The 27,881-nt window shown below is 42.4% G+C and overlaps 1 protein-coding gene across 1 annotated transcript; it reads left to right on the plus strand.

Moving 5' to 3' along the window:
• The first annotated feature begins 11,704 nt into the window (after positions 1-11,704).
• Positions 11,705-26,884, plus strand: CCN5 (cellular communication network factor 5). The gene is made up of 4 exons (XM_036752354.1): positions 11,705-11,780; positions 18,683-18,899; positions 23,947-24,189; positions 26,151-26,884. The coding sequence occupies exons 1-4, from the start codon at positions 11,721-11,723 to the stop codon at positions 26,339-26,341; spliced, it is 711 nt and encodes a 236-aa protein (XP_036608249.1). The 5' UTR covers positions 11,705-11,720; the 3' UTR covers positions 26,342-26,884.
• The last annotated feature ends 997 nt before the right edge of the window (positions 26,885-27,881 follow it).

Here is a 27,881-nt window from a genome sequence, read left to right on the forward strand (position 1 = left end):
GGCACTTTACAAAATATTCATAATTTTCCATCTATGTAGAATAAAAGGTTCTCAAAATACAAAGACCTAGCAGAAAAACATCAAAATCATATGAAGACAGGATGAAGTACACATCATCCCTATTAGCCTGTTGGCTACTAGAATTGTCCCAAAGAGGGTTGTAATGAGCCCACAGGAGATGAGTTTATGTCCCAACACTTTCATTCAGTTACAAAGAGTGATCACCTTATTCACTTTTGCAATAGTCCTTAAACACCATATAAAAGAAAAAATAGCAGGAGAGTGACTTGTTCTAGAACTATTTCTATCTTAAATCCATCAAATATGAGATAAAAAAAGATAAGGAAGAAGGGAAAGCATTTATAAAGTACTTAGTATGTGCCAGGCACTGGGCTAAGTGCTTTTCAAATGTTATCTCATTTTATCTTCACAACAACCCTGGGTGGTAGATGTTATTATTATCCCTATTTTATACTTGGGGGACACAGAGGTTAAATGACCTATCTAAGGTCACATAACTAGTAAGTATCTGAGATTGGATTTAAACTTAGGTCTCATGTCTCCAAGCCTAATACTGAATCCACTGTTACCTAGCTGCCTCTGATAATGAAAATAATAATAACAACCCCCTCAAGGCCCAACCCATAATCCGTGTAGGTTGGGGTGGGAGAGTATCGGAGAGACACTAGTAAAATAAGGGAATGCCATCCAAGGTCATGTTCAACAGCAACTTTGTGAACCCTAAGACTATCACAATAGCTGCAAAAGCCTGGCAGGAGCCGTGAAACATCAACCAAGAGGGTTTTGGCGATACCAGTGATTGGGGTAACACCCCAGCCGGGATGATAAAACTGCTCCTAAGACTCTAAGAAATAGACAGGACCAGTGTTGCAGACTGGGCCATCGTGATGGTTGGCTTGACATAAAAGAGTGAGAAAGGAAAGGGAAGAAAGGGAAAGAAGGTTTTATTAAGCTCCTACTATGTGCCAGGCACATGGTAGGTATATGCTTTACAAATATTACTTCATTTGATTCTCACAATGACCCTGCAAGGCAAGTGCTATTATTATCCTCATTTTACAGTTGAGGAAGCTGAGGCAGACACAGGTTAAGTGACTTGCCCAAGGTCATACAGTTAGTATCTGAGGCTGGATGTTAACTCAGGTCCTCCTGACTCCAGAGCTACCACTCTATCTATCCACTCTGGTAAGGAGTAGCTTATTATCAAATAAGGTGATTATTGAACCAGCTGTCCTAATGCATGTGTGTGCACACACATACATACACTCATGTGTGTATATTTATACACGTATACAGATGTGATTGTGTTTCTATTCATATACACATGTGTATATCAGTATGCATACATATACACTTATGTGTGTCTATATAACTATATACAGACGCATGCATATATACACATACAAACTTCCTTTGTCAATTATCACAAGATTTTGATTCATTTCCATAATCACAGCTTATTCATACATCGCTAATAGATGAAACAGACCCAAGTACAGGGAATGCTAGCATTATTGATGTTAACATGGAAAACCCTTTTGTATTTGAAGCATACTATTGGCACATAAAACTTGGCACGGCACTTTTCAGGGAGACAGTTTAAACCCATCTTTGTTCTACCTAGCCTTAAATTCATTATCATTTCTCCTAAGAAGAGCTAAGTATAACTTTCAAATTAAAAGTTTCAAATTATTAATCACTTGCTGTATATAAATGTCATTCACCAGAAACCAGATTAAACAGTTCTTTTATCTTCAATATATTCTTTCTCCAATGATAGTTAAATAACATTTAGACTTGATAAGAGTAGAATTGTTAATGTATGCCAAGAAAAGAGAGAGACCAAAAGTCTGAATACAGAAGTCACATTGGACTAATGGTTGAAGGTTGTACTTACAAATACTTTGGTCTCCTGTAGGCAAGATAGATCAAGCAAAAAAATGTCAAGAAGAAGGCTTAGGCTGAAAACATTAGGAGACTTACCTGGATCCTAGAATCTAAACTAAATGGGAGAAGACATTTAATGCTACAAATGCCAATGCATTTCCAGGCAGAATGTACAATTTTGGAATGGTGAAATGAACTGTAACTGATTTGGTAAGTACAAAAACCCATTGAATACTAAACAGAGAGTCAATTATCCTAAGGCCAATGAAGAAAGACTAACACTTTGTTGTTTGTCAGAACAAACCGCAAAATCTGAAATAATTTTAGAAAAAAACTTATTAAGATATTTTTTAGAGAGAGAGAACAAGGGCAGGAAAGAAGGAAGGTCTCCCTCTCCTCCAGGCTCATAGGATTTAGAGAAGGAAGAGTACCTGAACATGACCCACATGAACACAGTTAAGCAATTTTGTATTTGAAAGCAAGGTAGATTGAGATGGATCCCAGAAAGTACAAATATTCAATAAACTTTGGACAAAGTCAAACCACAAGGAAACGCCAAACCCCAAGCTTGTGTCAAATCAAAACAAGACTTGGGTGTGGGGAACCAAAACAATGTTTTTGGGTGAATCCAAGACCTGGAGGAACCCAAAATTCCTTGAAGCCACCTCCAGCATTCCTGGAGAGTTACTGAAGTCAGGATGACATTTTGGGTGCAATCTTTAGTCACATAAAGTTAGGTTCAAACAATATTAATAAATGATAAATAATAGCCCACAACTTTCTTATCCAAAAGGGGAAGAAGAACTGATAGACATTTATAGACACCTGAGAAATGGATAAAAAATCTACAAAAATAATCTCAGAAAAAGCATACATAACTTCACTGAGTAACGGTAAACACTGATAACAGGTATACACCATTGGATTTGTTAATTGTAACTTGGCATGGCTTACCTGGGTGGAACCTATGAAGTGACAAAGAGTACAATCCAAAGCTTCTCCTTGGGTCACATTTGCATGATTTCAGTCAACAATATTTTTATAAAAAAGCATCAAATAAATAGTTGTCATGGAGACTTGCTTATGGAAATGAATGCCTTTAGGATGGCAATTCAGGACCAGATCATCACCATAAGAAACTAGAGAAAGGCTAACTTTATGAGGCCACCCCTGTGATTGTTCAATGTAGATTATACAAGAAACTCTTGGAGACTGTGTAAAGCATCACTTGGGATTTAAGAATCCTATATCAGATTGATTGCCATCTTGGGGAGGGGGGTTGGGGAGGAAGAGAGGGAGAAAAAAATTTAGAACTCAAAATCTTATAAAAGTGAATGTTGAAAACTATCCTTAGATCTAATTGGAAAAATAAAATACTATTAAGTGGGGGGGGGGGGAAGAGTTAAGCATCTACTGAATACCTAAAAGGACATCTCCTTGCCTAGAATTATAAATTAGAATTCTGCTTGATATCTTCCATGAATTCACAGACCATAAATCCTCATGGCACAAGCACAGATCCAAAAATAGCCTAGAGAATTCAACCAATAAACTGTGCTAGAATTGTACCATTATCACAGCTTGATCTGCTGCCCACAACTGCCCAGATAAAACATGGATTGATAAAAACTTACGAATTGGCATTTTAAATAGATTTCACTACCCCCAAAACTCATAAATTCTAAGCTTCTTGGAATGAAAAAATTTCAAACTACAGTGACCCAGCTGAGATCAGAATCACTTGGGAACAGTATGAGGTGCCTATTCTCCTATTGTCCTATCTGTTACTGGAACTGGATTAAGAATACTTCCAGTGAGCCCATAGAGGATGATTTTATGTCCCCAAACTTTCAACTACAAAAAGCAGCTTTTAATCTACCTGCATAAGACCCTGTAGGACATTGAATATAAAGGAATTGTAACAGGAAGGTGACATATCCTTGTATAATTTTTATCTGAACTCAACTGAAAAAGAAAGAAGAATGAGATGATGTTATATCTTGGGATGGGAAGTCCATTCCAAGATATTATTCATCTCATTGACTCCTGACCACAAACTATCTCAGTTTGGCCCTTTTCACATGGCCCATCTGCTACTCTGCCTGAAGAGAAAGACCCTCAATAGGTTCCCCTTGCCTCCTCTCAACCCAACTCCTTACTCCTCTTCTTCTTTAAATGTGATGTCCCTCTTCAACTTTTCTGCTATCTTCTCTGACGTGTGCTTACTCAACGATTAGTCTACCCCATTAACAAGGCTCCACCCAGCTGGCTGTGTCATAGATCTCCTCCCCAACCACAAAAATGTCTTTTGAGCTGACAAATCCCTTCCTATGACAATCATGCCCAAATCTGATTTCTACTTCACAGTACAGGGAGGGTCATTTCTTCATAGGGTCACCCTCTCTAGGCCAGTGCCTTGGCTCTGGATTCATGTTGCCTTCTCTCTCCATTTGTTTCAGTCCAATAAAAACAAACCTACTATGGATCACATTTTGTAGGAGCTTCTTAGTCAGCTGTAGCCTAGAATATTTAAACACTGATGGATTCATAATTTTCTTAGGGTGTGTACTCCTTATCTTGTTATAGATTGCAACCTCTCCCTGTGAGATTCTTGTCTGAGTCTTTCCATAAATCCTCCATAGGAAATCTATTTAATAACTCAAATCCTCCATTTGGTTCTGTTAATGTTAACACTTGGGATGCCCATCCATCTATTGTCTCTCACTCTTGCTATGTGAGCAACCCATTTCCTATTAGAGCTAAACGTGTCATAGAATTATAAGTTTAGAGGAGGGTACGGCCCTTGAGCTCGTTATAATCCAGTCTCCTTATTTTACAGTTGAGGAAACTGAGGCCCATGACTGTCTAGGGTCACAAATTAGTAAGTGGCAGAGGCAGAATTTGTACCTACTTCTTCTTTGTTACCATACTTACAATCTGCATGCATTTTTCCATTGCCTTGGGGGCAATTTGATTTTTCTCAGGTTGTCTTATTCCCTAATTCATTTTAGTCTAGTGGATTGAGCCTCAGAGCAGAGTTAGGGGAACCTGGATTTTAATCCCTCCTTAAACACATACTAGTCATGGGTAAATCATTGTAGCTCTCCGGGCCCCAGTTTGCTCATCTATAAAATGAGAAAGTTGGACTTGAGACTTGATGATATTTATGGTGTTTTCTAGCTCTAAATCTATGTTTCCACAGGCAGCTAGGTGGCACAGTGCATAGAACACTGGCCCTGGAGTCAGGAGGACCTGAGTTCAAATCCAGACTCAGATGCTTACTAGCTATGTAACCATGGACAAGTCACTTACCCCCAATTGTCTCCAAAAAAATAAATCTATGTTTCTATAACCTAGGAAATAGCCAATGAATCCATTTTCCTGAAATATTAATGACAGATATCCAATAAATCTCAATCCCACGCCCATCTCTCATCTAATCTACCAGATCAGATGTTGGGGCCCTCCCCAAAGGGATAATATTCTCTTTGGCTCTTATTGCCCCCATCTAGCCTGTACTCTGGAAAATCTATTAGTATAGTTTATGAATAGCCCATATCTAGGTTTTTACAAATGTGAGTCTTCAGTTCTCATGTAAACACTAAAGGTAACAAATGCATATCAAGTAGAGAGAGTTTCTTTTATTTTGCCCCCCACAGAAAATGTAGAAGATAAAAAGACTAACAGGAACTCATAAACAGATATAGAAAACACAAAAAGCATTCACAGCAGCACACAAGCATGTCTCCTCACCTTCCTCCCCCCGCCCCCCGCTTTTGGAAAGAAATTAAATTTGGGAAATCCAATGTGGCAAAACCTCTCCAGTAAACTCTCCAGTAAAATTCCTTTCTCTCACAGGATCCTCCATCATTCTGCACAATCCTCCCTTCTCCCTCTCACCGAGCTTGCAGCACCATCCTGTGGTTTGAACTACCACAAGATGGTAAACAAACTTGGACGCTCTTGGAAATGCCATCTATTTTGTCTAAGTAACTCACGGTAATAAGGAGACACACAGTCCAGATCTTTTGCTCACCTGCTGTGGCTTTACATGCCTTATTACTCCCCAGCTCCTGCAGCCAGAATCTTCTTCTGTCTCCAAGAGACATAGGAATTCCTCTTCTCTCTCAAAAAGGTCATATCTTTGAATTCCTAAACTTGGGGTTACCCTCAAGGCAAACCCAAAGTTTGTGCTGATCAAGGAATTCTGTCCCTACTAGAAGGCTGTATTATGAGCTCATACTACTGGGAAATTCCCTTCCTCTAACTAGGAGGCAAGGATTCAGGAATGAACTTGTCCCTGGACTCCTCTCCTGGGCCATGTGGACAAGCACACATAGCTTCTCTGTGCTCCTCTAGGATATTCCACCTCCTCCCACCTCCATCCCTTGGGCTGGGATAGTCCACTCTGAAGGGCTTTCCTTGGGCTACATGGCAAGAAAGGTACAGGCAACCACATCTAATTGCCATGTGTTTTTCCAGGATTCTCCATCACTCTACCAGCAGTTACAGTTCTTTGGTTGAGAAAGTGTCTTCTTGGGAACTCTCTTCTTGGAATGTGTGGACAAGCATTTGCAGTTCCCATGTGCTTTTCCCCAAGGTAACTTTCATGGTTTAGATAGGGGGGCAGGTGAAATTTTTCCCTTGTTCACCTCCAAAAGAAAGATTCAGGCAAAAAGGTGTCAAGAGCAGTCTTGCTGGTTCTCTTTTACAGGGCATCCCTTCTATGGTGAATCCTAGGCAATCAAATCATCTTGGGGCAGCCTTAAGTCACCCAAATTTAATCAGTAGTTTTCTTTTGTCCATTTAATAAGGTGCCAATGGGTGTGTACATATTAGGAGGTCTTTATCAAATGTTTACTGACTTGTAACCCCATAAATCAATCAATAAGCATTTATTAAGCACCTACTATGTGCCAGGCACTGTACACATGCTTTTGAAGATAAATACAAAGATAAAAGTTCTTGCCCTCAAGGAACTGACACTGTATTGAAGGAGACAACACATACTTAAAGTATATACAAAATACATACAAGGTAGAAGAAAGATGATCTTAGAAGACAAGGATCTAGCAGCTGGGCAGCCTCTAAAAAAGACCTTCTACGAAAGGTAGAGCTTGAACCCAGGCTTGAAGGAAGCCAGAAATTCCAAGAGGTAAAAGTGAGGAGGGATGCCATTCCAGGTCGTGGGGACAGTCAGTCCAAAGGTACAAAGATGGAGGATGGAGCCAGATGACCCAGGGGATAAAGCACTGGGCTTGGAATCAGGAAGATCTGAGTCAAAATCCTGCCCCTTATTCTTACTGGCTGCATTATCTTTGGCCAATCAATTAACTAGTCTGGGCCTCAGTTTCCTCATCTGTAAAATGAGAATGTTTGATTTGATGATCTCAAAGGTCCCTTCCAGCTCTAAATCTATGATTCTATAATCCTGTGTATTGTATGTGAGGAAAAGTGAGTAGTAGGCCAGTATGGCTGGACCAACTATCAAGCTGAACACTTCAAGGGAACTCATTTGATAACCCCTTACACTTGAACTGCATCAACAATTAGGCCTGTGGGGGACAGCAGGAGGAGGGGGGCCTTCTCCATGCTTCTCACCACAATCCCCCACTGCATTCTGAGCCATCTCTAGTTGTCCTGATCTATATCTGGCCACTAGACTCAGATGGCTCCAGAGGAGAAAGTGAGGCTGGTGACTTTACACAGCCCTCCCTCACTTAAATCCAATCCACTTGCATGTCATGGCATCACCTCCCTGATGTCATGGTCCTCTTCAAGAATGAAGGACAAACAAAAAACCACATAGTTCCTTCCTCCCCTTTTCTTCACAGAGTGGCCAAAATCACACTGTTTGTGAACTTCAAGCTTCCTTAACAGCCCTATCAAAGCTACCAAAGGATTGTTCCTGCCCAAGAGCTTCTAGTGTTCCCCATACACACTTCTGAGGCACCTCTAGGACCAGGCTGGGAGCATTCCTGCTCCCAGGCCAGGTAGATATTTGGCGCTACTCATGTGCATGGTTAAAGACAGTGTTAGGTTGCACAACAGAACAAATGCCATGGCCTCAGAGTCAAGACTTCATTCTTCTCTGTCCCTGTGGCCTTTTCCTCTGATTGGCTGGTTGCTACCTGCACCTCCATTTTAAGGAGAAAGCCCAGGTCAAGCTTCATTTCTCTCCACCCTGTACTCCCGACTCTCCGTGCATCTTCTGCCCACCCCACCCCCTTTTCAGCTCATTTTTATGTGTTGTCTTCCCCCATTAGAATGTAAGCTCCTTGAGTTCAGGCACTGTCTTTCTACTTGTATTTGTATTCTCAGCCCTTAGCACAAAGGCTTACTATATAGTAAACACTTAATAAGTGCTTGTTGATTACACTTGTTGACTTCCATTAAAGAAATGACTCACTATTCCTCAAAGTAGCTCATTCCACTATTGGACAGATCTTCTCCTTGCCAGTTCTTCCTACTGAGCTAAAATCTGTCCCTCTCTGTCCTTCCCTTCCCCTTTTTGGTCCTAGTTCTGCCCTCTGAGGCTAAGCAGAACAAATCTGATCTTTCTTTCTCATGATAGGTCATTCAGAGATTTGATGATGGCTATTATGTCTTCTCTAAATTTTCTCTTCTCCTAGCTAAACATCTCCAATTCCTTCAACTATTGGATTAACCAAAGGGCAAGAGACAGAAAGATCCCATCAGAATTCTCCAGGTAGATGGAAGATACTCTTGGGACTTGTCTTATGTCAGAATAAAAAGTAGAACATGTAGGTACAGGAAGCTATTTTATATTAATTAATTAATTAGTTTTCAACATTCACTTTTATAAGATTTTGAGCTCCAAACTGTTTTCTCCTTCTCTCCCCTTCCCCTCCCCAAGAAAGTATGCAATCTGATATAGGCTATGCATTTACAATCATATTAAACATATTTCATTCAACATTAGTCAAGTTGAGAAAGAAGGATCAGAATAAAAAGAAAAAAAACAAAAGAAAGAAAAAACAACAAAAAAGAGAAAATAGTATGCTTTGATCTGCATTTGGACTCCATAGTTCTTTCTCTGAATGTCGATAGCATTTTCCATAATGAGTCTTTTGGAATTGTCTTAGATCATTGTATTGCTGAGAAGAGCTAAGTCTATCAAAGTTGGTCATCACACAATGTTGCTACTACCGTGTACAATGTTCTCTTGATTCTACTTATTTCACTCAGCATCAGTTCATGGAAGTCTTTCCAGGTTTTTCTGAAATCTGACAGGCAGCTATTTTAAAATAGAACTGAAATATGCGCATCACACGATCAAGAGGTTGAACATGACAAATGTAAGAACGAGGGAGAAGGAATATAGGGTAATATCCTTCTTCCTTAGAAAATGGTACTTTGGGCTTGATTTTGATTATAACCAATCACTGGCCAGATTATATTTGGCAATAATTTTAAGCATATTGCCTCAGCCCAGTTAGGTAAATTGAGTTTAAATGTCAGATCTTCCACCATGTGGTCTATCATCTATCTATCTATCCATCTATCTATCTATCTCTCTATTTGTCTATTCAATCATTTATTGAGGCAATTGGGGTTAAGTGACTTGCCCAGGGTCACATGGCTAGTAAATATCTGAGACCAGATTTGAACTCAGGTGTTCCTGGTTCAGGCAAAAAGTTTCTCTCTCTGTCTCTTTCTTTGTCTCTCTCTCTCTGTCTCTGTCTCTCCCAGGTACCCTTTGTGCTAGAGTAGTTATCAGAGGATCAGGATTGAGTGCTGTCTCTGCCACTTATTACTTAAGTGACCTTAAGCAAATTTCCCAACCTCTATGGGCCTCATTGCCTCTAAGTTTCCTTCCGGCCCTAAATCTATGATCTTATTGTCCTTCCAGATCTAAAATCCTTTAACATTTTGATTGTGATTGGCTAATTCTTCCTTAAGAAATATCCCCTTACACTTCACAAATTATTTCTCTTCCATATAGGGATGGTGGTGTGCTATTGGGAGAGGGGGATAGGGCTCCTAAAAATCCAGGATCTATTTTTTTTCCTAAATGCTTTGGGCAACCTCTGATCTCTCTGTGTTTCAGTTTCCCTAGTAGCATGTAAAGCAAAGGCCTATGGCATGAATTGATAGCACCAGCCTTAGGCTTTTCTCCTGAATGAGACCATAGACTCACAGGGGCTAAGAGATCATTCAGTCCAATATCTGTAATAGGGTAATCAGGTAATAAGCTTGATAAACAACCCTCACAGAATCTTTGTCGCCTGTTAGGCACCAAGAAGAATTCAGGAAGGCAAAAGCCTGGGCCATGGGCTCAAGTTGCTTACAACTGAATTCCAGTCATGTTTGGGCCAACACTAAGCCTTCCAGGACAGTTTCTCAACAGAAATCCCAAGAGGCTGATGAGAGTTTCTTTTGCCCTGCTCCTTCACTGGTAGCCAAGCTAAGAAGCTATAAAGTAGCAAGAAAGGATGGAATAGGGCTGTCCATTCACCATTCACACCTGGGCCAACATGGTCTAGATAATTGAGAAAGTTTTGTATTCCCAAAGTCCTTTGAAACAGGTCCAGAGAGAGACTTCAGCACTTTGGCTGGGGTAGCTAAGGGGAATGAGCCAAATTCAGGAGATGTTTTGCTCTGATCCCATGACTCTGGGCTGCTTTAAAACTCCCCACCAGGGAACACTGGCTGATGCCGAGCATGTTGACCTAGGCTAGGGGAAAGAAAATTCATCACAGACTTACAGGATGATAGAATGTTAGAGCTGGGAGGGACCTTGTAACATAATATGTCAGAGCTACAGGGAACCTTAGAATATTAGACATAGAATGCCAGAGCTAGAAAAGTATGATATAGGGTATCAGAACTGGAAGGATGTTTTTTTCTCAGGCTCTCCTGCATACCTGGAATCCTCTCACTCTTCGCCCCTACCTTTTGAAATGCCCTAATTCCCTTCAAGGTTTATTTCAAGCGTCATCTCCTACAGGAGGTTCATCTATCCTGACTCCACTGGCCCAGTTGTTATCTGCTGGCCTTCCCCACCCCCTCACCATATCACATATTCAGTATACATTTTGTATTTCCTTTTCTGTGTACCTGTTCATCTAAGACAGTGTTTGGCCGTTTCTCTGTTGTTGAGTCTTTTTAGTTGTGTCACACTCTTCTGGACCCTATTTGGGCTTTTCTTGGCAAAGATACTGGAGTGGTTTGCCGTTTCTTTTGCTAGCCCTAATAAATGTTGGTTGAATGAATGAATCGAATGGAAGAGCTACAAGATATGTGGGAGATCTCTGAATCCTATCCCCACATGTATATTGACAAATAGTTTCTCTCTGAAGTGAGATATCCCTGCCCTAGGTGTTTCTGACAGCCTAGGGAGGGGGTGATCCCATGGGCTCTCAAATGCCCAGATAGGAAAAGCAGACTCCCTCAGGGAGGGATCGATGGCTTGAAGGGCGGAGAGGAGCTGGAGACAGCTGCTAGCTGGGCAGCTTTTCATCTCAGGGCTCCAGCCATCCCAGCTCCAGACTCCCCTCTGCCTTCTCAATGGGTTATGCGGCCTCACCTTGAGGTGAATGAAAATGTCAGGCGGAATGTGGGGAGGAAAGAATGCTGAGCCCCGTCCAAACCTACTCGTGTTTGTGTTTCACTCTATGAGTGACATCAGAGCCCTTGGAGTATAAGACCCACAGGACTGGACTGGAGCCATTGGCGGGCTGCACACACACGCGCGCACACACACACACACACACACACACACACATACACATTGCTGCCTTCCAGCTGAGAGGAAAGTGATATGGTGAAGCCAGAGAGCCGGGAGCAGCATGAGGACTCCACGGGAGAGGCCACTGCTCGCGCTCTCTCTCCTCTGCCTCCTGTTTGAGGTAAGGGAATTACCACACCTCACTGTAGCCAAGTTCTCTTGTTTGAGAGTTAAAAAAGAGGGGCAAAGACTTAGCACATCTGCTTCTCTGCACATCTCCCCGTGACCCTGAGCCCCACAAAACTGCCTCCCTCTGCATGCCCTCCGTTCTGTCCCCATCCCTGAGCTCTGGGTCAGCACTTTCACCCTGAGGTCTGGGGAACAGGAATGATGCCTCCCTCCCCAACATCTCCGAGAGAGCCAATGAATGGCTGGGTTTGGTAGCACATCAGTGGCAAGGCTGCTCTCGGGGCTTTGGCTGCTGCCTTCTAGGGGGAGCGAGGTGGCAGGAGGCAGGCAGGGAATTGCAGCGCTGCTCCTGGAAATCATGGCACATTTACGAAGGCAACTGGGAGTAGATGTGGACCAGGCTGGGCTGGGTAGTACTGCATGGGCGCTGACTTTTGCCTGCAGACTCCTCAGGGCTGCCATTGGTCTATCCCTCTGGAATTCCTCGGGTCCTCGTTCCTGGCATCTCCCGAGTTGGACACACTACAAGCCATGATATCACTGCAATTTCGTGCTCATTGGAAACCTGACCCACTCATTTTACTTTTCAGGCTGTAGGTATCTGAGGCAAAAACCACTCTTGAGTGCCTTGTACTTCTGAGTGGTGCCCAGGGTCCATCTCAGAGGTGGGTGGGTTGCTTCAGACTGCAGTGATTGAGCTTCTCTCCTCACCCCACCCCTCCCACCCCACCCCACCCCACCCCTTTCCTCTTCCTTCCTTCTTCCTTCCTTCCTTCCTTCCTTCCTTCCTTCCTTCCTTCCTTCCTTCCTTCCTTCCTTTTTTCCTTCCTTCCTTCTTTCCTTCCTTCCTTCCTTCCTTTCTTTCGTCCTTCCTTTCCTCCCTTCCCTTCCTTCCTTCCTTTTTCTTTCTTTCTTCTGTTTTCTTTTCCTTCTTTCCTTCTCTCTCTTTCTTCTTTCCTTCCCTCCTTCCTTCCTTCTTTCTCTCCCCCTCTCTGTTCTTCTCTTTCCTCTCTCCCCTTTCTCTTTCTGCTCTCTTTCTCTCTCCTCTCTCCCTCCTTCCAGCCATTAATCTGTCTTATCTTTTCTTTACTATTTTTCTTCCTTCCTTCCTTCCTTCCTTTCTATCTATCCCATGCAAAGAAAAGACAAGGAAACCACAGGCAAGAGGGCTGAGTCCCTGTTTTCTATGCATCCCCTTATCTTGTTGCTTCTTGGTCACTTGCCTCTAGAAAGAAGCAATTAAAGAATGCTGTTGGGGATGGAGCACATCACTCCCAAACATATTGGAGGCAGGGAGAGGAACTGATGGCCAGGGAAGATTTCTTGGGAGGGGGAGGGCAGGTGGTGGGGAAAGACTGGGATCCACTATGGGAAGAAGGTTCCTAGGGTAATAAAAGAGGACTCAAGAATATTAAAGTGAAAAACTACAACATACACATACCAAAAAATCCCTCTTAGATCCACTAATCCAGCCCCCCCCCCCCCCATTACTTCTCCCTCTCCCAGGAATCTGACTAGAAGCCCATACTGTGAGCAAGGCATTTAGTCATCACAAACATTTAAAACCACAACAGTCTTCTGGGAGAAAAATTAGATTTTTTCAGACAGGTTGTGGATTTCTAAATTAGAGGCAGGGAAGAAGGGTATAGGGAAGAGTGGGGAAGTGAGGAGCCTGGTCCAGTAGGGCTGAGTCTCGGGGGAGGAAGCAAGTCATAAGCTCTTGGTTAGTCTCGATCATAGGATCCATGATTTAGAGCTGGAAGGGACTTTGGAGGCCACTGAGCACACCCTTCTTGTTTTACATGTAAGGAAACTTAGGCACAGAGAGATTGAGTGATACAGCTGGAAGGTTTTTTTTTTAAAAAGTAGGTTTTCTAGCTCCTTCACACTACAGATAAGTAAAGTGAGGCCCAGAGAGGGGAAGTAACTTGCTCCAGGTCACACAGCCATTAAGTGCTTAAGGTCTATGTTGTTGCTCTACCCCTAAGTTTGTGTTCTATTCCTTTTCTTTTCTTCTCTTCCTTCCTTTTATTCTTTTCCAAATTCTATCCATCCCAGAAGTCAAGAGACTTAAATTTCAGTCCCAGTTTTGTCACTAAGCTAACTGTGTGATCTTGGGCAAGTCACTCACTTTATAGGCTCATAGGACTTATATGTACAAGGGACTTCTGAGATCAGTTGGTCCAACTAGATCCTTAAAGGATATTGAAGTCCACAGAGAGAGTAATAACTTGTCCAAGGTCACACCTTAGGAAGCCACACACAGAGCTGAGGTTCAGACCTAGGTCTTCAAACTCTAAATTCAATGCTCCTTTCACACATGGCACCAGGCTGCCTTAGGGAAAATCACAGGATCATAGATTAAAGATCATCTAGTCCATTTTACAGATGAGGAGATTGATGCTTGGAGAGCTGAATGTATGACTTGTCCAAGATCATACTGGGAGGAATTTGAATCCAGGTCCAATGGCTCCAAATTCATCATGTCTCCCACTATACCAGGCTTCTTCCAGAAGAGAATGGAGCCATTTCCAATCATTAGCCTTGTGAGAAAATTAGCTCTGCATGAGAACTGGGGTGGAGCAGGTCTCTGGGACTTCATCAGTATAAAATGGGGTGTATATAGAAATATATATATATATATATATATGCACACACACACATACATATACACACACACATATATACACACATACATACACATACACATACATATATTATGCATATAGATATAATATATGTATATATGCATATGGGTGTGTATATGTATGTATATAGGCTTCCCAAAGCAGTATGGGAGGTGGAACTCACCGTATAGAAACATCACCTGAATGCTACATGTGATGACTTCCTTAGGGAAGGAACTTTGGAGCAAGAAAGGAGAGAAAAGGCCAGACTCTTCTTATTTCCTACCTGGAGGTGACAAACAGCCTTAGAGTTGAAGTTGAGGCTCTAAGAGTCAGACTTTTTTGAGCTTGTTGCCCTAGAAGGAGCCAGGTAGCACTTCAGCTGAAGAGAAGGCAGTAGCACCTTGCCAAGTCAGTAGCTGCCCATTAACAAGTGAGCCACTATTCCATGAGTGGCTGGGCAACCTGTCCCCCACTCCATCCAGACAGCAGTTGCTCAGCACAGCTGCTGACCAGTGTCAGGGATGTATGTTAGTGATTTGTCATCACTGAAGGGGTCCACCTATAAGCTGGGTGACTGGAGGGGTTCAGCTATAAGCTGGGTGACCAGTGGCATGGATGTATGTTACTGATTTGTCATCACTGGAGGGATTCAGCTATAAGTTGGGTGACCACTTTAGGGGAGGGTTGTAAAAGGATTCCATTGTAGTTATGGGCTGGACCAGATGCCCTCTGAGGTACCTTCTAGCTCCAGGATTCTGAGTTCCTATGAACTACATAAGTATTGTAGATTATTGTCAAAACTATGACTTAGCATTTTCCCACCAAGGGCAAGAATCAGGAGATAAACCTTTCTGTTGAGGATGGTTTATGTATGCATGTATGTATAGGGATGAGGGAGATTTTCCCTCCTGGAAGGGAAACAGGACTCCTAGGACCCCAACAGGAACCTGCTGCTGGGAGAAGGCAGCATGGAGGAGGCGCTCACCTAAATTCAACAGCTGATCAGACTTCAACCAGTCTTGCTTGCTAACAAGGTGCTGAGCTCTGTTGTCTGTAGAATACTGAAGGATTGTGGTCAATTGCGAAAGAGTGCTGGATTTGGAGTCAGAAACCCCTGGCTTGAACCCCAGCTCTGCCACTTCCTCTCCGTATGACCTTGTGAACCTTATTTGTGAAATGAAGAAGATGGGCTAATAATATTATCTAACAATTATACAGTGCTTTAAGGTTTACAAAACACTGTACACATTTTATCTCATTTGATCATAGCAACTCTCTGAAGTAGGTTATTATCCCTGTTTAGCAGATGAGGAAACTGAGGCATAGAGGTTACCTGGCTTGCCCAGGGTAACACCAGTGTCTCGGGCAGCGTTCAAACTCAAGTTTTCCTTGACTCTAAGTCCCAGTTGTGGCTCAGACTATTGTCTAATTTGGTGCTGGGCCGTTGGTGTTTTTGTTTTTATGTTTAGATATGCTTTATGTCGATCATTCACAGAAGTCAGACTGTTAGAGAAAAAAGACACCTGGGCTGGGAGTCAGAAGTCTTAGCTAATTGTTGATAGACCATAAATAGATAAATTGTGTATTTTTTTAAAAATATTTATTTTTAGTTTTTAACATTCACATTTATAAAATTTTGAGTTCTAAATTTTCCCCCTTTCTTCCCTCCCCTCTCCCCAAGACAGCATGCAATCTGAAATAGGCTGTACATGTACAATCATCAAATTATATAATTTTTAAAAATTAAATAAAATTTAAGATAAATGAATAAACAATTGCAGACCTAGTTCCTTACAGATAGAGTGTGAGGTTTTTCTCCTTTGAATTTCCAACTTCTTGAACATAATGGGTGCTTAATAAATGACTTTGTAACCATATAAAATTTTACAGATCAATTTCCCAACTCCTACTCCAACTGACAGATTCAATTGCAGAAGGCTGACTAGCTTTCTCCCTAAGGGTTCTAGAAGTTCCCCTAAGACCTTATGAGGGTTTCCCTAAAGCCATCAATTTAAGCCTCCATCCCTGTGTGGTACCCATAGTATCAATTGCCAGTGCCACTTAATATATCAGTATTATAGGTACCACTGATTAAGCCCCCAATATTATATAACCAATAACATCAATTGGTTTTTACAAAATTATATTTACTGAAAAGATATAACAAGAACAGAAATAAATACACATTTCCCTGACCAAGAGAACCTTCTTTCCTATACTACCTTAGTCCCTAAGGAGAATAGCCTCAGACTTAAAGTATTTGCTACAAAGCACTTGCCCCATCAAATTTACTTCTAAGTGCAGCATAGAAAAGGATGAAAGTCACTCCTTTACTTATGTGTCTGCTACCAGGACCAAGTAACTACCGGGCTACATGCCTGCGGGTCATCATTTATGAGGTGCAGTGGGCTGCCAGAAAACTGTTATGCACTCCAGTTCCTAGACTGGATCCCACAAGATCTAGTTGTCGCATTTACAACGTTTACAAAGAGACAATGTTTGCCCAGGTGAAGAGATAGGCAGCCATCCTTAGGAAGCCTCTGCTTCCTCTGCTACCACCTCTCTCCCCTCCAGGAGGCTTACCACAATCTTTCTGGATCACTGCCAGGAAAGAGAGAGGTCAGTTTGACCTGTTAATGTTTTTGTTTGCACACCCAGCTCTGATTCAGTAACCAGTTAAAAGGCTCCACTTTGGCATATGGTGAGTGGTCAAAAAGAGTCATAAAATACCTCTGCATGCTCCAAAGTCCATGTGAAGGATTGCATCAGACATCACACGGGGCATGTTCGCAAGGCTTGGATTATTATTGAGCGGTCATCTGTTAAATTAACTTTAATTGAATCCTTGTTCTACCACTAAATAGCTCTACGTGACCTCGAATAAGTTACTTCCCCTCAATTCTTCATAGATAAAATTATCAGGTTGGACCACATGGTCTCTAAGGTCTATTCCACCTCTAAATCCAATTCAATATCCTCATAAGATAGCTGTAGATTGTTTTCCAAATATATATGTGGCTCAGCTTGCACGTGGCATGCATCAATATGTCATCTGAGACCTAGCCTGTCTTTCTCCAAAGGGGACTTCAATTTTTGTCTTTGTGGGGAGCAGGAAGAGAACTGTGGCTAGGCTCTTGCTTCTACCCTCATCCATCTCCAAGAAGGCTTTTGGGATAGAATTACATTTGGCCACCACACCTTGAATACCGATAGCCTAGGGTTAGAAAACTTTGTGGTGTTCAGGATAAATGCTACTTTCCCTGAGTGCTCTTAAGGAGACAGTCATGCTTAGTTTACTCTTGCCAGCTTAGCTCCCTTCCACCAAATGTTGGCTGCATAAAAGATCATTATAAATAGCCAGTACACCGCTTTATCAAAGTAAGCAGTAAAGGGAAATTAGAGAAGTTATTCAGATTAAAATAGACCAAAGAAGGCACAAAAATAAAAGAGCTCTTCAGCTGGGAGTGAGATAAAATCTTAGCTGTCAAGGAGAGAGAATATTCTCACCAAAGGGACTCTGCTCTTAGCAGCCTCTAGTATTGCAAATGCTGGAAGTCAAGGGACATGTTGGGGGCCTGCTCCCCACGTCAGCTTCTTCAAGGGAGGTCTCTCTATCTGCCACTCGAAAGGCTGAATTTGTCTCTCTCAACCACTTCTCTCTAAGACCTGTATCTTTGAAATCCGTTCTTCATTCACACAGGCACACACCATCGTAGCTCAGCATTCTTTCAGCCAATTAGGAATCATGTCTCTTTACTTACCACCTTTTTATTGCTCTGCTTCCCAAATACTTTCATAGTTCTCATTTCATTTTGTCCTTACAACTTTCGGAGGAAAGGTAGAGCAGATTAGTTTCTTCATTTTATATATGAGAAACCTGAGGCTAAAACAGAGACAGAGAGAGAGACAGACAGAGACAGAGACAGAAAGACAGATAGACAGACAGACAGGCAGAGACAGAGAGTGAGACACAGACAGAGAAACAGAGAGACAAGAGACAGAGAGGCAGAGACAGAGAGAGAGAGATAGAGACAGAGAGACAGACAGAGACAGAGAAACACAGAGAGAGAGAGGACTTGGTCAGGGTCTCACAAACAGTCAGGGGCAGAACCAGGACCCAAATCTGGGTCATCTGATTTCTAATCCAGGGCAGTTTATAATAAAGCTGCATCAGGAGACTGTTGAAATAGGAGTTACCGTCATTGATCAGTTTTCCTGGTGTTCTTGTCCTGAAACCAAGCGACCAAGCTCTTTGTCTTTACAGGTATGTGCCCAGCTCTGCCGGATGCCATGTACCTGCCCCTGGTTACCCCCACGCTGCCCTCCTGGGGCACCCCTTGTCCTGGATGGCTGCGGCTGCTGCAGGGTGTGTGCTCGGAGGCTGGGGGAGCCCTGTGACCAACTCAACATCTGTGACCAGAGCCAGGGGCTGGTATGCAACTACAGTGCCACCCCAGGGGACAGCAGAGGCACCTGCAATTGTAAGCATGTTTGTGAACCTAGCGGGGGGTAAGGGTGGGAGGTAGCCTAGGTATAAAGAATTGGAGTTCCCTCCAGGGCCAGGCCTCAACAAATGAATTTCCTTTCTTTGAGAGTAGAGGCACTGGGGACATTTGGAAGTTGTCCAGACATCCTCTGATGCAGCACAAGGTGCCTTGGTCTTGGCCTTTGGAGTCACTTCCTGTGCAGGATGGTGTTTGGGCTAGAGCTGCCTTAACTGAAATCACAGGAGACAGAGGGAGATCTCAGGCCAAAAATCTCATGGTGTTGCACCTAGAAGGGACCTAAGAACATAGAAAATTTAGAGATCATCCAGTTCAATTCCATTATCTAATAGAAAAAGAAACTGAAGGGAACTGCTCTATGTTCACAATAGCCAGAAAGCATCAGAGCCAAGGTTCAAACCTAGCACTCTTGAACTCCAAGTCATATGATTTTCCCACTAAACCAGGCTTCTAATGAACGTCTTGAGGAGGTCAGAAGAGGGAGACATCACTGGGGGTTGAGGGTGGCCAAGGAAGAGAGGAGGTAGAGCTTGAGGTGGGCCATGAAGGATGAATAAGATCTGGCTAGGCATATGGGCATAAGGCAGGGGGCATTTCAGGCAGTGACAAAGAAATCTGGACAGAAAAGAAGTCAGCAGCCCAGGTGTACAAAGTACACCCATATGCTAACTGGATTGGGAGATTATCCTCATATGCAGTTATAAGGAAATAGTTTATAATAAAGAATTATAAGAGACCCCACAATCAGTCAGTTGTCTAGCACCTACTTACCTCAGAAACTGGTGTAGGTCTGCTAAGGATCAAGTAACTTGAATTAAGAATTTAAATCGTCTTTAAGAATAGAAGGGATGTCAGATGACAGAATTTTGGAGATGGAAGGGAATCAAAACATCATGTTTAGAATTGGAAAGGACCTCAGAAGCCATCTAGTCTAATCTCATTTTACAGATAAATCATGTAACCTCTCTTTGGTTTCCTTGAAATGTATTCTGTATCAACTCTTCTCCCTCTCCCTTCCCATCCCTCCCTCCCTCCCTCCCTCCTTCTCTCTCTCTCTTCCCCCTTCCCCTCCTTTCCCATTCTCTTTTCCCCCTCCTTTCTCTCTCCCTTTCTCTTCCCCCACCTCTGTATTCTTCCCATCTTTGACTGGATCATATGAGAGTGAGTTTCAAGTGTCAGCCACTCTTCTCACCCCCTCCTTGTCTCCATAAATGTTTGTTTTTGCATCTTGATCATTTGAGATAATTTCTCCTAACTTTCCTTTCCTTTCCCTCCAACCTAGTATGTTCCTCTTTCCCTCTTTCCATTCTTCCCTTAAGATCATCAAGGCATAAGAGAATCACTCTCAGGCCTTGTCTAACTAAACTCCCTTGAAGAGCCCAGATGATAATAAGGTTCCCAGGAGATGTATGTATCTTCTCCCCATATTTGAATATAAGCAAGTTTTCCTTATTTGGTACCTTTGGATAGCTTATTCATGTTTACCTTTTTCTGTTTCTCTTAACTCTTGTATTTGAAGATTCTATGCAACTCTGGTCTTTTCATCAGGAATGCTCGAAAGTCCTCTATTTCATAAAAATTCATGTTTTCCCCTAAAGGCTTATACTTAGCTTTGTGAGTAAGTTATTCTTGGCTGTAAGCCCATATCTTTTTCCTTCCAAAATATTGTAGTCTGGGCTCTTAACTGCTTTATTGTGTAATCCTGTCTGTGGTTCCTCTGTACCTGAATTCTTTCTTTCTGGATGTTTGCAGTATTTTTTTTTCTTGACCTGAAAACTCTGGATTTGGGCTATAAAGTTCCTGAGAGTTTTCACTTTGGGGTTTCTTTCAGGAGCTGACCAGTGGTCTATTTCTAAGAGATTTGGGAAGTTGCTTTTAAGATTTTTTTTTCAATATGGTGTCTAGGCTCTTTTTCTTTTTTGTCATGGTTTGTAGGTAGTATAATAATTCTTAACTTTTTTCTTCTTGCTATGTTTTCTAAGTCATTTAAGGGGTTTTTTTTGCCATGAAATCTCTTGCATTTTCTTCTATTTCTCACTCTTTTGACTTTGTTTTAATATTTTCTGTTGGCTCATAAAGCCATTGGCTTCTATTCAGTCCCTTCTAATATTCTGGGAGTTTGTCACTTGGCAAAGGTAAATAAGTACCAAGTGATTAATTCTATTTGCAATTCTTTCTTCCATACCCCTCATTTCTTTTCCAATATTTTCCTCTAGCTCTCTCATTTTATTTATAAAAGCATTTTAAAGCTTTTTTTTTCTAAAAAAAAAAAAACCTCTGGTTCATCTCTTCCAGGTATTCTAGTTGAATCAGGACCCAAGCTATATTTTTCTTTTAATCTTTTCTTATAGATGTTTTGGAGTCTTTCTCTTCTCTTAAGCACCATAACAGTTATTTTATTTTATCTTATTGTTTGCTCATTCTTTCAGCCTACTTCCTGATAGTGGATGTGACTTAAGGGCTAGGCTCTGCTACACTTCTGGAGGGAAGGTTTGGGCTTTTTCTGTTGCTACTTTCTTGGGGTATTGAGTATTGTGTAGTTTTAGACTCTCAGGGACAACTCATGTGTACCTTAAAGCTTTTGGTGCTCTCAAAGGAGTCTGATCCAGGGCAAAGTCTGATTGCTGTCTCCCTGGTCTAAACTCTGCAAGTTCTTGACCTGGGTTTGAGTCTGAGCAAGAGTAAATTGCAGCCAGCTGGAGAGCTTTGCTCATTCAGCAGCATGGAACTCCAGCCCCCACTTTGGTCTGGAATTCCCATCCTCATTACTACTCTGTAGGCTTCAAGTTGGGCTAGAAACTGGAACAGAGACCTTGCTCTTTGCCTGGGGTCTGGGTTACACCACTGTTACTTGCTTCTGAACTTTCTCTTCTCCTCACACTTCCTAACACCTACAACAGCTTCTTATCTGGGAATACCACCCATGGGTCCAGGTTCTCCTTCCTCATTCAGCCCTGGTTTTGTCATCTAGCCTGGATAGTGGGTGACAACCCCTCAGTAAGGGTCTGAGGGTGCCCTGATATGAACCTGGAACCTCTTCTTGTCTGGTGCACAGCCTCTCCTTGGGCCTCCCCTGTGTTCTCTGTATGATGCTCCTAGTCAGACCCTGTCCCCACAGTCTACAGACTTCTCTGTCTCCTTATGATGCCCTGGGCTGGAAAAAAAAAATGACTCCCTGTGACTTTTTCTTGGATTTCCTTAACAAGATTTGGTCTGATACCAAATTTTCTAGATCTATTTGGAGAAGTTTGGGGTCGATTCTCTGTACTGTTTCCTGGTGCTACACTAATTGATGATACTTCCCATGATATAGATTTTATGGACTTGGATCCTGAAGTCTAGAGAGGGAAGTGACTTGCCCAAAGCCACACAGCACATTAATGGAAACACTGGGTTCAGATCTTGGTCTAATTTCTAGTACAGTTCTCTTTCTAATGAGGCCAGGGAACTGAAGGAGGTGTATTCTCTGTCAATGTGCTCTTGTACCCCACTCATATGTGCTCAAAAGCACACACGTGCATATTCATTCTTTGGCCTTCCTGGGAGTATACTGGGTGTCAGGAAGACAGGAAGTCCTTGGGCCTTCAGGTCTGGTCCCTGCCCAACTCAGGCATGGGAGGAGTGAGTGCTTTGACAGCTGTCGTGAAAGGTACCAGGAAAAGCAGCAAAGATTAAAGCTCTCCCCCACCTCCACTGTTTCCTCCACAACTGATTTTCCTAAACAGATGCCACTGTTTACAAGACAATCTTATCGACAAGGAGACAGGAGGTCTCCAGAGACTCATAGCCCAGCCTGTCTGGAGCAGGAGATTAAGGTGGCAGCCAGCTACTCCTTGGTTTCTAGGAAACGGGTGTCCACATGGCATCAGCCCAAAGTTGCATTGGGTGTGGAGCCCAAACTGACCTCTTACCTTTGGGAGACAACATGTGGTCATGGTGGTAGGGGAAAAGTGTGTGCTCCTACCTAACCCCTAGCTCTTTAAGGGAAGGACTGGGAGCCAGACTCTCTCATTCAAATCTGCTCAAATTTGCTCTTCTAATAAGTCTTTATTTAGTGCTTGCAACCTTTTCTCTACAACGGGAGGGAAATAAGCAAGGTAGTATGGTAGAAAAACCCCTGAAATTGAAGTCAAATCCTGAATTTGTTCATTTCAGTTTTTTTCACCTCATATTTCCCTCTTCTCACTTTCTGACTCTTCTCATTTTAATGGCAGATCCCCTGAGGGCTGGATCTCAAACTGCCTCAGTCTTTCCTTGTGTAGGGGAATTTTCCTTTCACCATCCATCAGTCCCAGCCCCAAGTGACTTCTGGGGGGACAAATCCCGAATTTCTCACTTACTGCTTGTGGCTAATGTCTCTGGGCCTCAATTCATTCATCTGTAAGATGAGGAGGTTAGTCTATGATCTCTAACGTCTCCCTCAGCTCTAGTTCCAGTGATTTAAAGATACAAAAGACAAAGTCCCTTCCCTCAAGGAAGTCATAGACTAGTTAGGAAGAAAAATCATACACATCTGAAATAAGTCCAGAACAAGCCAGCATGAAGCCCTAAATTATGAGAGACAGGATGGCGTGGTATACTGCATTCTAGTCAGGGGACATGGGTTTGAATCCTGACTCTAACACTTATTGGGCAGCTAGGTGGCACAGTGGATAGAACATTGAGCCTGTAGTCAGGAAGACCTGAGTTCAAATCTGACCTCAGACACTCACTAGCTTGGTGACCCTGGGCAAGTTACTTAATTCTGTTTGCCTCAGTTCCCCACCTGTAAAATGTGCTGGAGAAGGAAATGGCAAATCATTCCACTATCTTTGCCAAAAACAAAAACCTAAAAGGGATCATGAAGAGTCAAATACAACTAAACAATAAAATTAATAGGGTCCCATATTGGCTACCATTACAGGTAGGACTGCCTGTTACTACACAGGGGTACAACTGTGGTTATGCTGTATAGGTTTGATCGACTGTTCCTTTAAATTGGTATGAGTGACTGGATGTTGGGTCTTGATTTTTCCCCTCACAGTTCCAGAAGATGATGGCAGCTGTGAGGTGAATGGGAGGACCTACCGGGATGGGGAGACCTTTCAGCCAAGTTGCAAGTTCCAATGCCATTGCTCAGATGGGGGGTTCACCTGCATCCCCCTTTGCAGCGAGGATGTGCGGCTGCCCAGCTGGGACTGCCCCTACCCTAAACGAGTTGATGTCCCTGGGAAGTGCTGCCAAGAATGGGTCTGTGACCAGGGAGTCCAACCCGTCCCACCAGCAGGTAATATATCAAACCCAGGTCAGCCCTGGCCAGAACCATGGGGTCAGTCAAGTCTGACTCAGCATCCCCTGGTGCCCACATTCCATTTCTATGCCATATTTCTTGCTTTCCACTCTCTCCTCACCCAACTTTCACAGTGTCTTGGATCATACAGGAAAGTGTGGAGCAGTAACACCAAGGCTCCCTTTCTTAACCATGGTCTTATTAAGCACCCACAGTGTACAAAGCTTAGTAGGTAGGTGCTGTGAAAGACAACAAGTTTAGATGATGATAGTGATGATATTAACCATAGTAAGAATTCTCAGCACAGTAGGGTTTACAAAGTCCTTCCCTCACAGCAGTCTGTGATGCAAGGTTGGGAATACAGGGGTGACTTGCCCCAGTTTACAAATGATGGTACCAAGTTCCAGAATGGTCAAGTGATTTGAGTAATTGTAGGATTTAGAGTTGGAAGGGACTTAGGAGTCATTCATTTCTATTCCATTTGACTGTAGCAAAGAGCTATTTAATTGAATAGACTGTTCTCTTTTCTTTTATATTTACATATCACTTTATTTTTTGTATTTCTTTTTATTTTTTAAATATTTTATTTTTCTCAATTACATGTAAAGAAAAATTTTAACATTCATTTTAACATTCATTTAACAGCCCTGAACATCTCCCCATTGCTTAGTACGTGCCAGACACTGTGCTAGGTAGATATTGACAAAAATTAAACAGTTCCCCAAGGAGCTTACATTCTCCTGGAGGATAAAACATGTATATAGACAATTAAATACAAAGTAATTTGAGGAAGGACAGAACAAAGTTCTATGTGATGTCTGAGAAGGAGAAAGCTGTTACCTATAGGGCAGGCAGTAGAAGAAAGGGAAAGAGGAGGATCTGGGACAGTTTTCAGGTGGAGGTGGCATTTAGGTGGGGCCTTCAATGTTTCAATAAGCAGAGGGGAAAGGGGAACACTTCGGACATATGGAACAAGACTAGCAAAAACCATCGATTTAAAGTTGGAAGAGACTTTAGAGGTCTCGTCCAAATCCTTCATTTTACAGACAAGGAAACTGAGCCTAGGGAGGTTATGTATCTTGACGATGGTCACACAGCTAAGTTATCTGGGGTGAGATTTGAACTCAAATTGACTGAACCACAAGTCTATCCACTTTACCACGTACATAGAGTTGGGAATGAGTGGGGCATGTATGGAGGGGATGGCAACTAGTCTAATCTGACCGGAGTACAGATTATATAGAGGGATGTAGTGAAATATAAGATTGAAAAGGAAGGATGGAGGTTGATTTGGAAAGGCCTTGAATGTTGGGTTAAATTTCGATTTTATCTAGTGGGCAATAGGGAGCCAATAAACGTTTCTGAGCAGAGGAGTAATAGCAAAAAAAGATCTATGAATAAGGAAGATATCTGGCATTATATGAAGGAAAGCTTAGAGGAGAGTGATTGGAAGAGGAGAGTCTTGTTCTGAAGCCATTATAACAGACCAAGCAAAGGATGGTTCCATGGAGGCGAGAGGCAAGAAGACAGAGACTGAACTAATGTAATCCTCTATGACCAATAACTTCCCTCAGTCTTATACTCTCTAAAATTCTTGCCACATCCCTGCTTGGAACCTAGAGGGACAGGAAGGGCCTAGTAGTAGAGCTGGGACAAGCATTTGTGAGGCTTGATCAAGTGTGAAAATTTCCCCATGTGTGTTACTGGTCATTAGACGCATTGAGCCTTCAATATAACATGCTACAACACAAGCAATTTGACTTATTTCAAAATCAATCCCTCCAGCCCATGGAGATGGAGATTGTTCTGGTGTTGTAGAAGCATATCAGTGTGTCCCTCATTGTGCTGTATGGTGTGCCCTTGCTGGCTGCCTACGCCTAGTCCTGGCTCTGACTGGGACTAAAATTGAGTTTCTAAGAAATTTCTGATGCAATGTCTCATGCTTCCTTCCTGTTCAGTGCCCCGGTTCCTGGGACCTCCAGTACCACTGTCCCCTCGATTTGCCTGCCAGGAATGGAGCACACTGTGGGGCCCCTGTTCTGCCACTTGTGGGCTGGGTGTGGCCACTCGAATGACCAATCAGAATCCACACTGCCGACTGGAGATGCAGCATCGTCTGTGCCTTCTCAGGGTCTGTCCTCCTTTATGAGGACCCCACCACAGTGTCACTGGTGCCTCTCAAGGGGAGGTGTTCCTGTCTATGCTTGTGGATAGAAGCTTCCAGGGCAAAAGAGACACCAACTTGCCAGGCTTGGAGACTGACTGCCATCATCTCCTGCTGAAGCCTCCATCAGGCTGCTCTGATTGGAGGTGCTAATAAGGCTCATCTCTACCTTCCGGCCTCTAGAACTCACGACTAGGTTTTGAGCTTCTTCAAGACACTCTAATCAGCCAAGACTCAGTGCAGAGATGCAGATGCAAGTCACCTTAGGGTCACAGAATTTAGGAAAGGGACCTTGGAGATCATCTAGTTCAAGGGGCCTAAACCTGGGATCCATGGGATAGATATCAAGTGGTCTGTGAATTTAGATGGGAAAAAATTACTTATTTCTTTTCACTAACCTCTAAAATTTAATGTTTCCCTCTATTAGAAATTTTTTTAAACACCATTATTCTGAGAAATTGTTTACAGGCATCATCAGACTGTCAAAGGAGTCTATGACACAAAAAAGATTAAGAATTTTGGGGGCAGCTAGGTAGCACAGTGAGTAGCACACTGGCCCTGGAGTCAGGAGGACCTGAGTTCAAATCGGGCCTTAGACACCTGACACACTTACTAGCTGTGTGACCTTGGGCAAGTCACTTAACCCTAATTGCCTTTCCTTTCCCCCTCAAAAAAAATAATTAAAAAGATTAAGAATTTTGAATCCAGTACAACCCTCTCATTTTATAGAAGAGGAAACTGAGGCCTGTAGCAAAGAGCTATTTAATTGAATAGACTGTTCTCTTTTCTTTTACATTTATATATCACTTTATTTTTTGTGTTTCTTTTTTATTTTTGAAAATATTTTATAATTTTCCCAATTACATATGAAGAAAAATTTTAACATTCATTTAACAAATTTTTTAAGTTCCAAATTCTTTCTCTCCTTCTCCCCCCCACCCCTGACCCAAGACAGTAAGCAATTTGATATAGGTTATACATGTGCAATCATGCAAAACATATTTCCATATTAGTCATGTTGTGAAAGAAGACACAGACCAAAAAAAAAAACACGAAAAAAATAAAGTGAAAATAGTATGCTTTGATCTGCATTTAGACTCCATCAGTTCTTTCTCTGGATATGGATAACACTTTTCATCATGAGTCCTTTGGAACAGAACAGACTGTTCTCCTTAAAACAACAGCAACTTTAGTTTCCTATTTGCCTAGGACTGAACATGGGCATAGTCACAGAATCCCCAAGCTCGAATCAGCCTTCACCCATCCTCTTCTGAGCATACCCTAGAGGACAGTGGAGGATAGAGATGTATCTCAAAGGTTCTCTGGGGAGGGCTGGCACTTTAAATAGGGCAAGAACAGTGTGAAACTGAACCAGGCATCCATCTCTCAGGGTTCCTGGCTCTGTATGTCTTTGGGACAATCCCCGTTTTTTTTTGTGGGATCGGTTTCCCTCTGTAAAATGAGGAAATGAGATGAGTAATCTTTAAAATCCTTCCTAACTCCAGTAATCTACTGCTAATGTAGG

This window comes from Trichosurus vulpecula, chromosome 3 (assembly GCF_011100635.1).
Source record: "Trichosurus vulpecula isolate mTriVul1 chromosome 3, mTriVul1.pri, whole genome shotgun sequence".
NCBI lineage: Eukaryota > Metazoa > Chordata > Mammalia > Diprotodontia > Phalangeridae > Trichosurus > Trichosurus vulpecula.

What these genes read in the sequence shown, in the direction of transcription:
- CCN5 (XM_036752354.1), top strand. Translation starts at nt 11,721, where the DNA reads ATGAGGACTCCACGGGAGAGGCCACTGCTCGCGCTCTCTCTCCTCTGC. An exon ending in TCCTCTGCCTCCTGTTTGAG is followed by an intron (nt 11,781 to 18,682) that starts GTAAGGGAATTA and finishes TTGTCTTTACAG; the next exon opens with GTATGTGCCCAGCTCTGCCG. An exon ending in CAGCAGAGGCACCTGCAATT is followed by an intron (nt 18,900 to 23,946) that starts GTAAGCATGTTT and finishes TTCCCCTCACAG; the next exon opens with TTCCAGAAGATGATGGCAGC.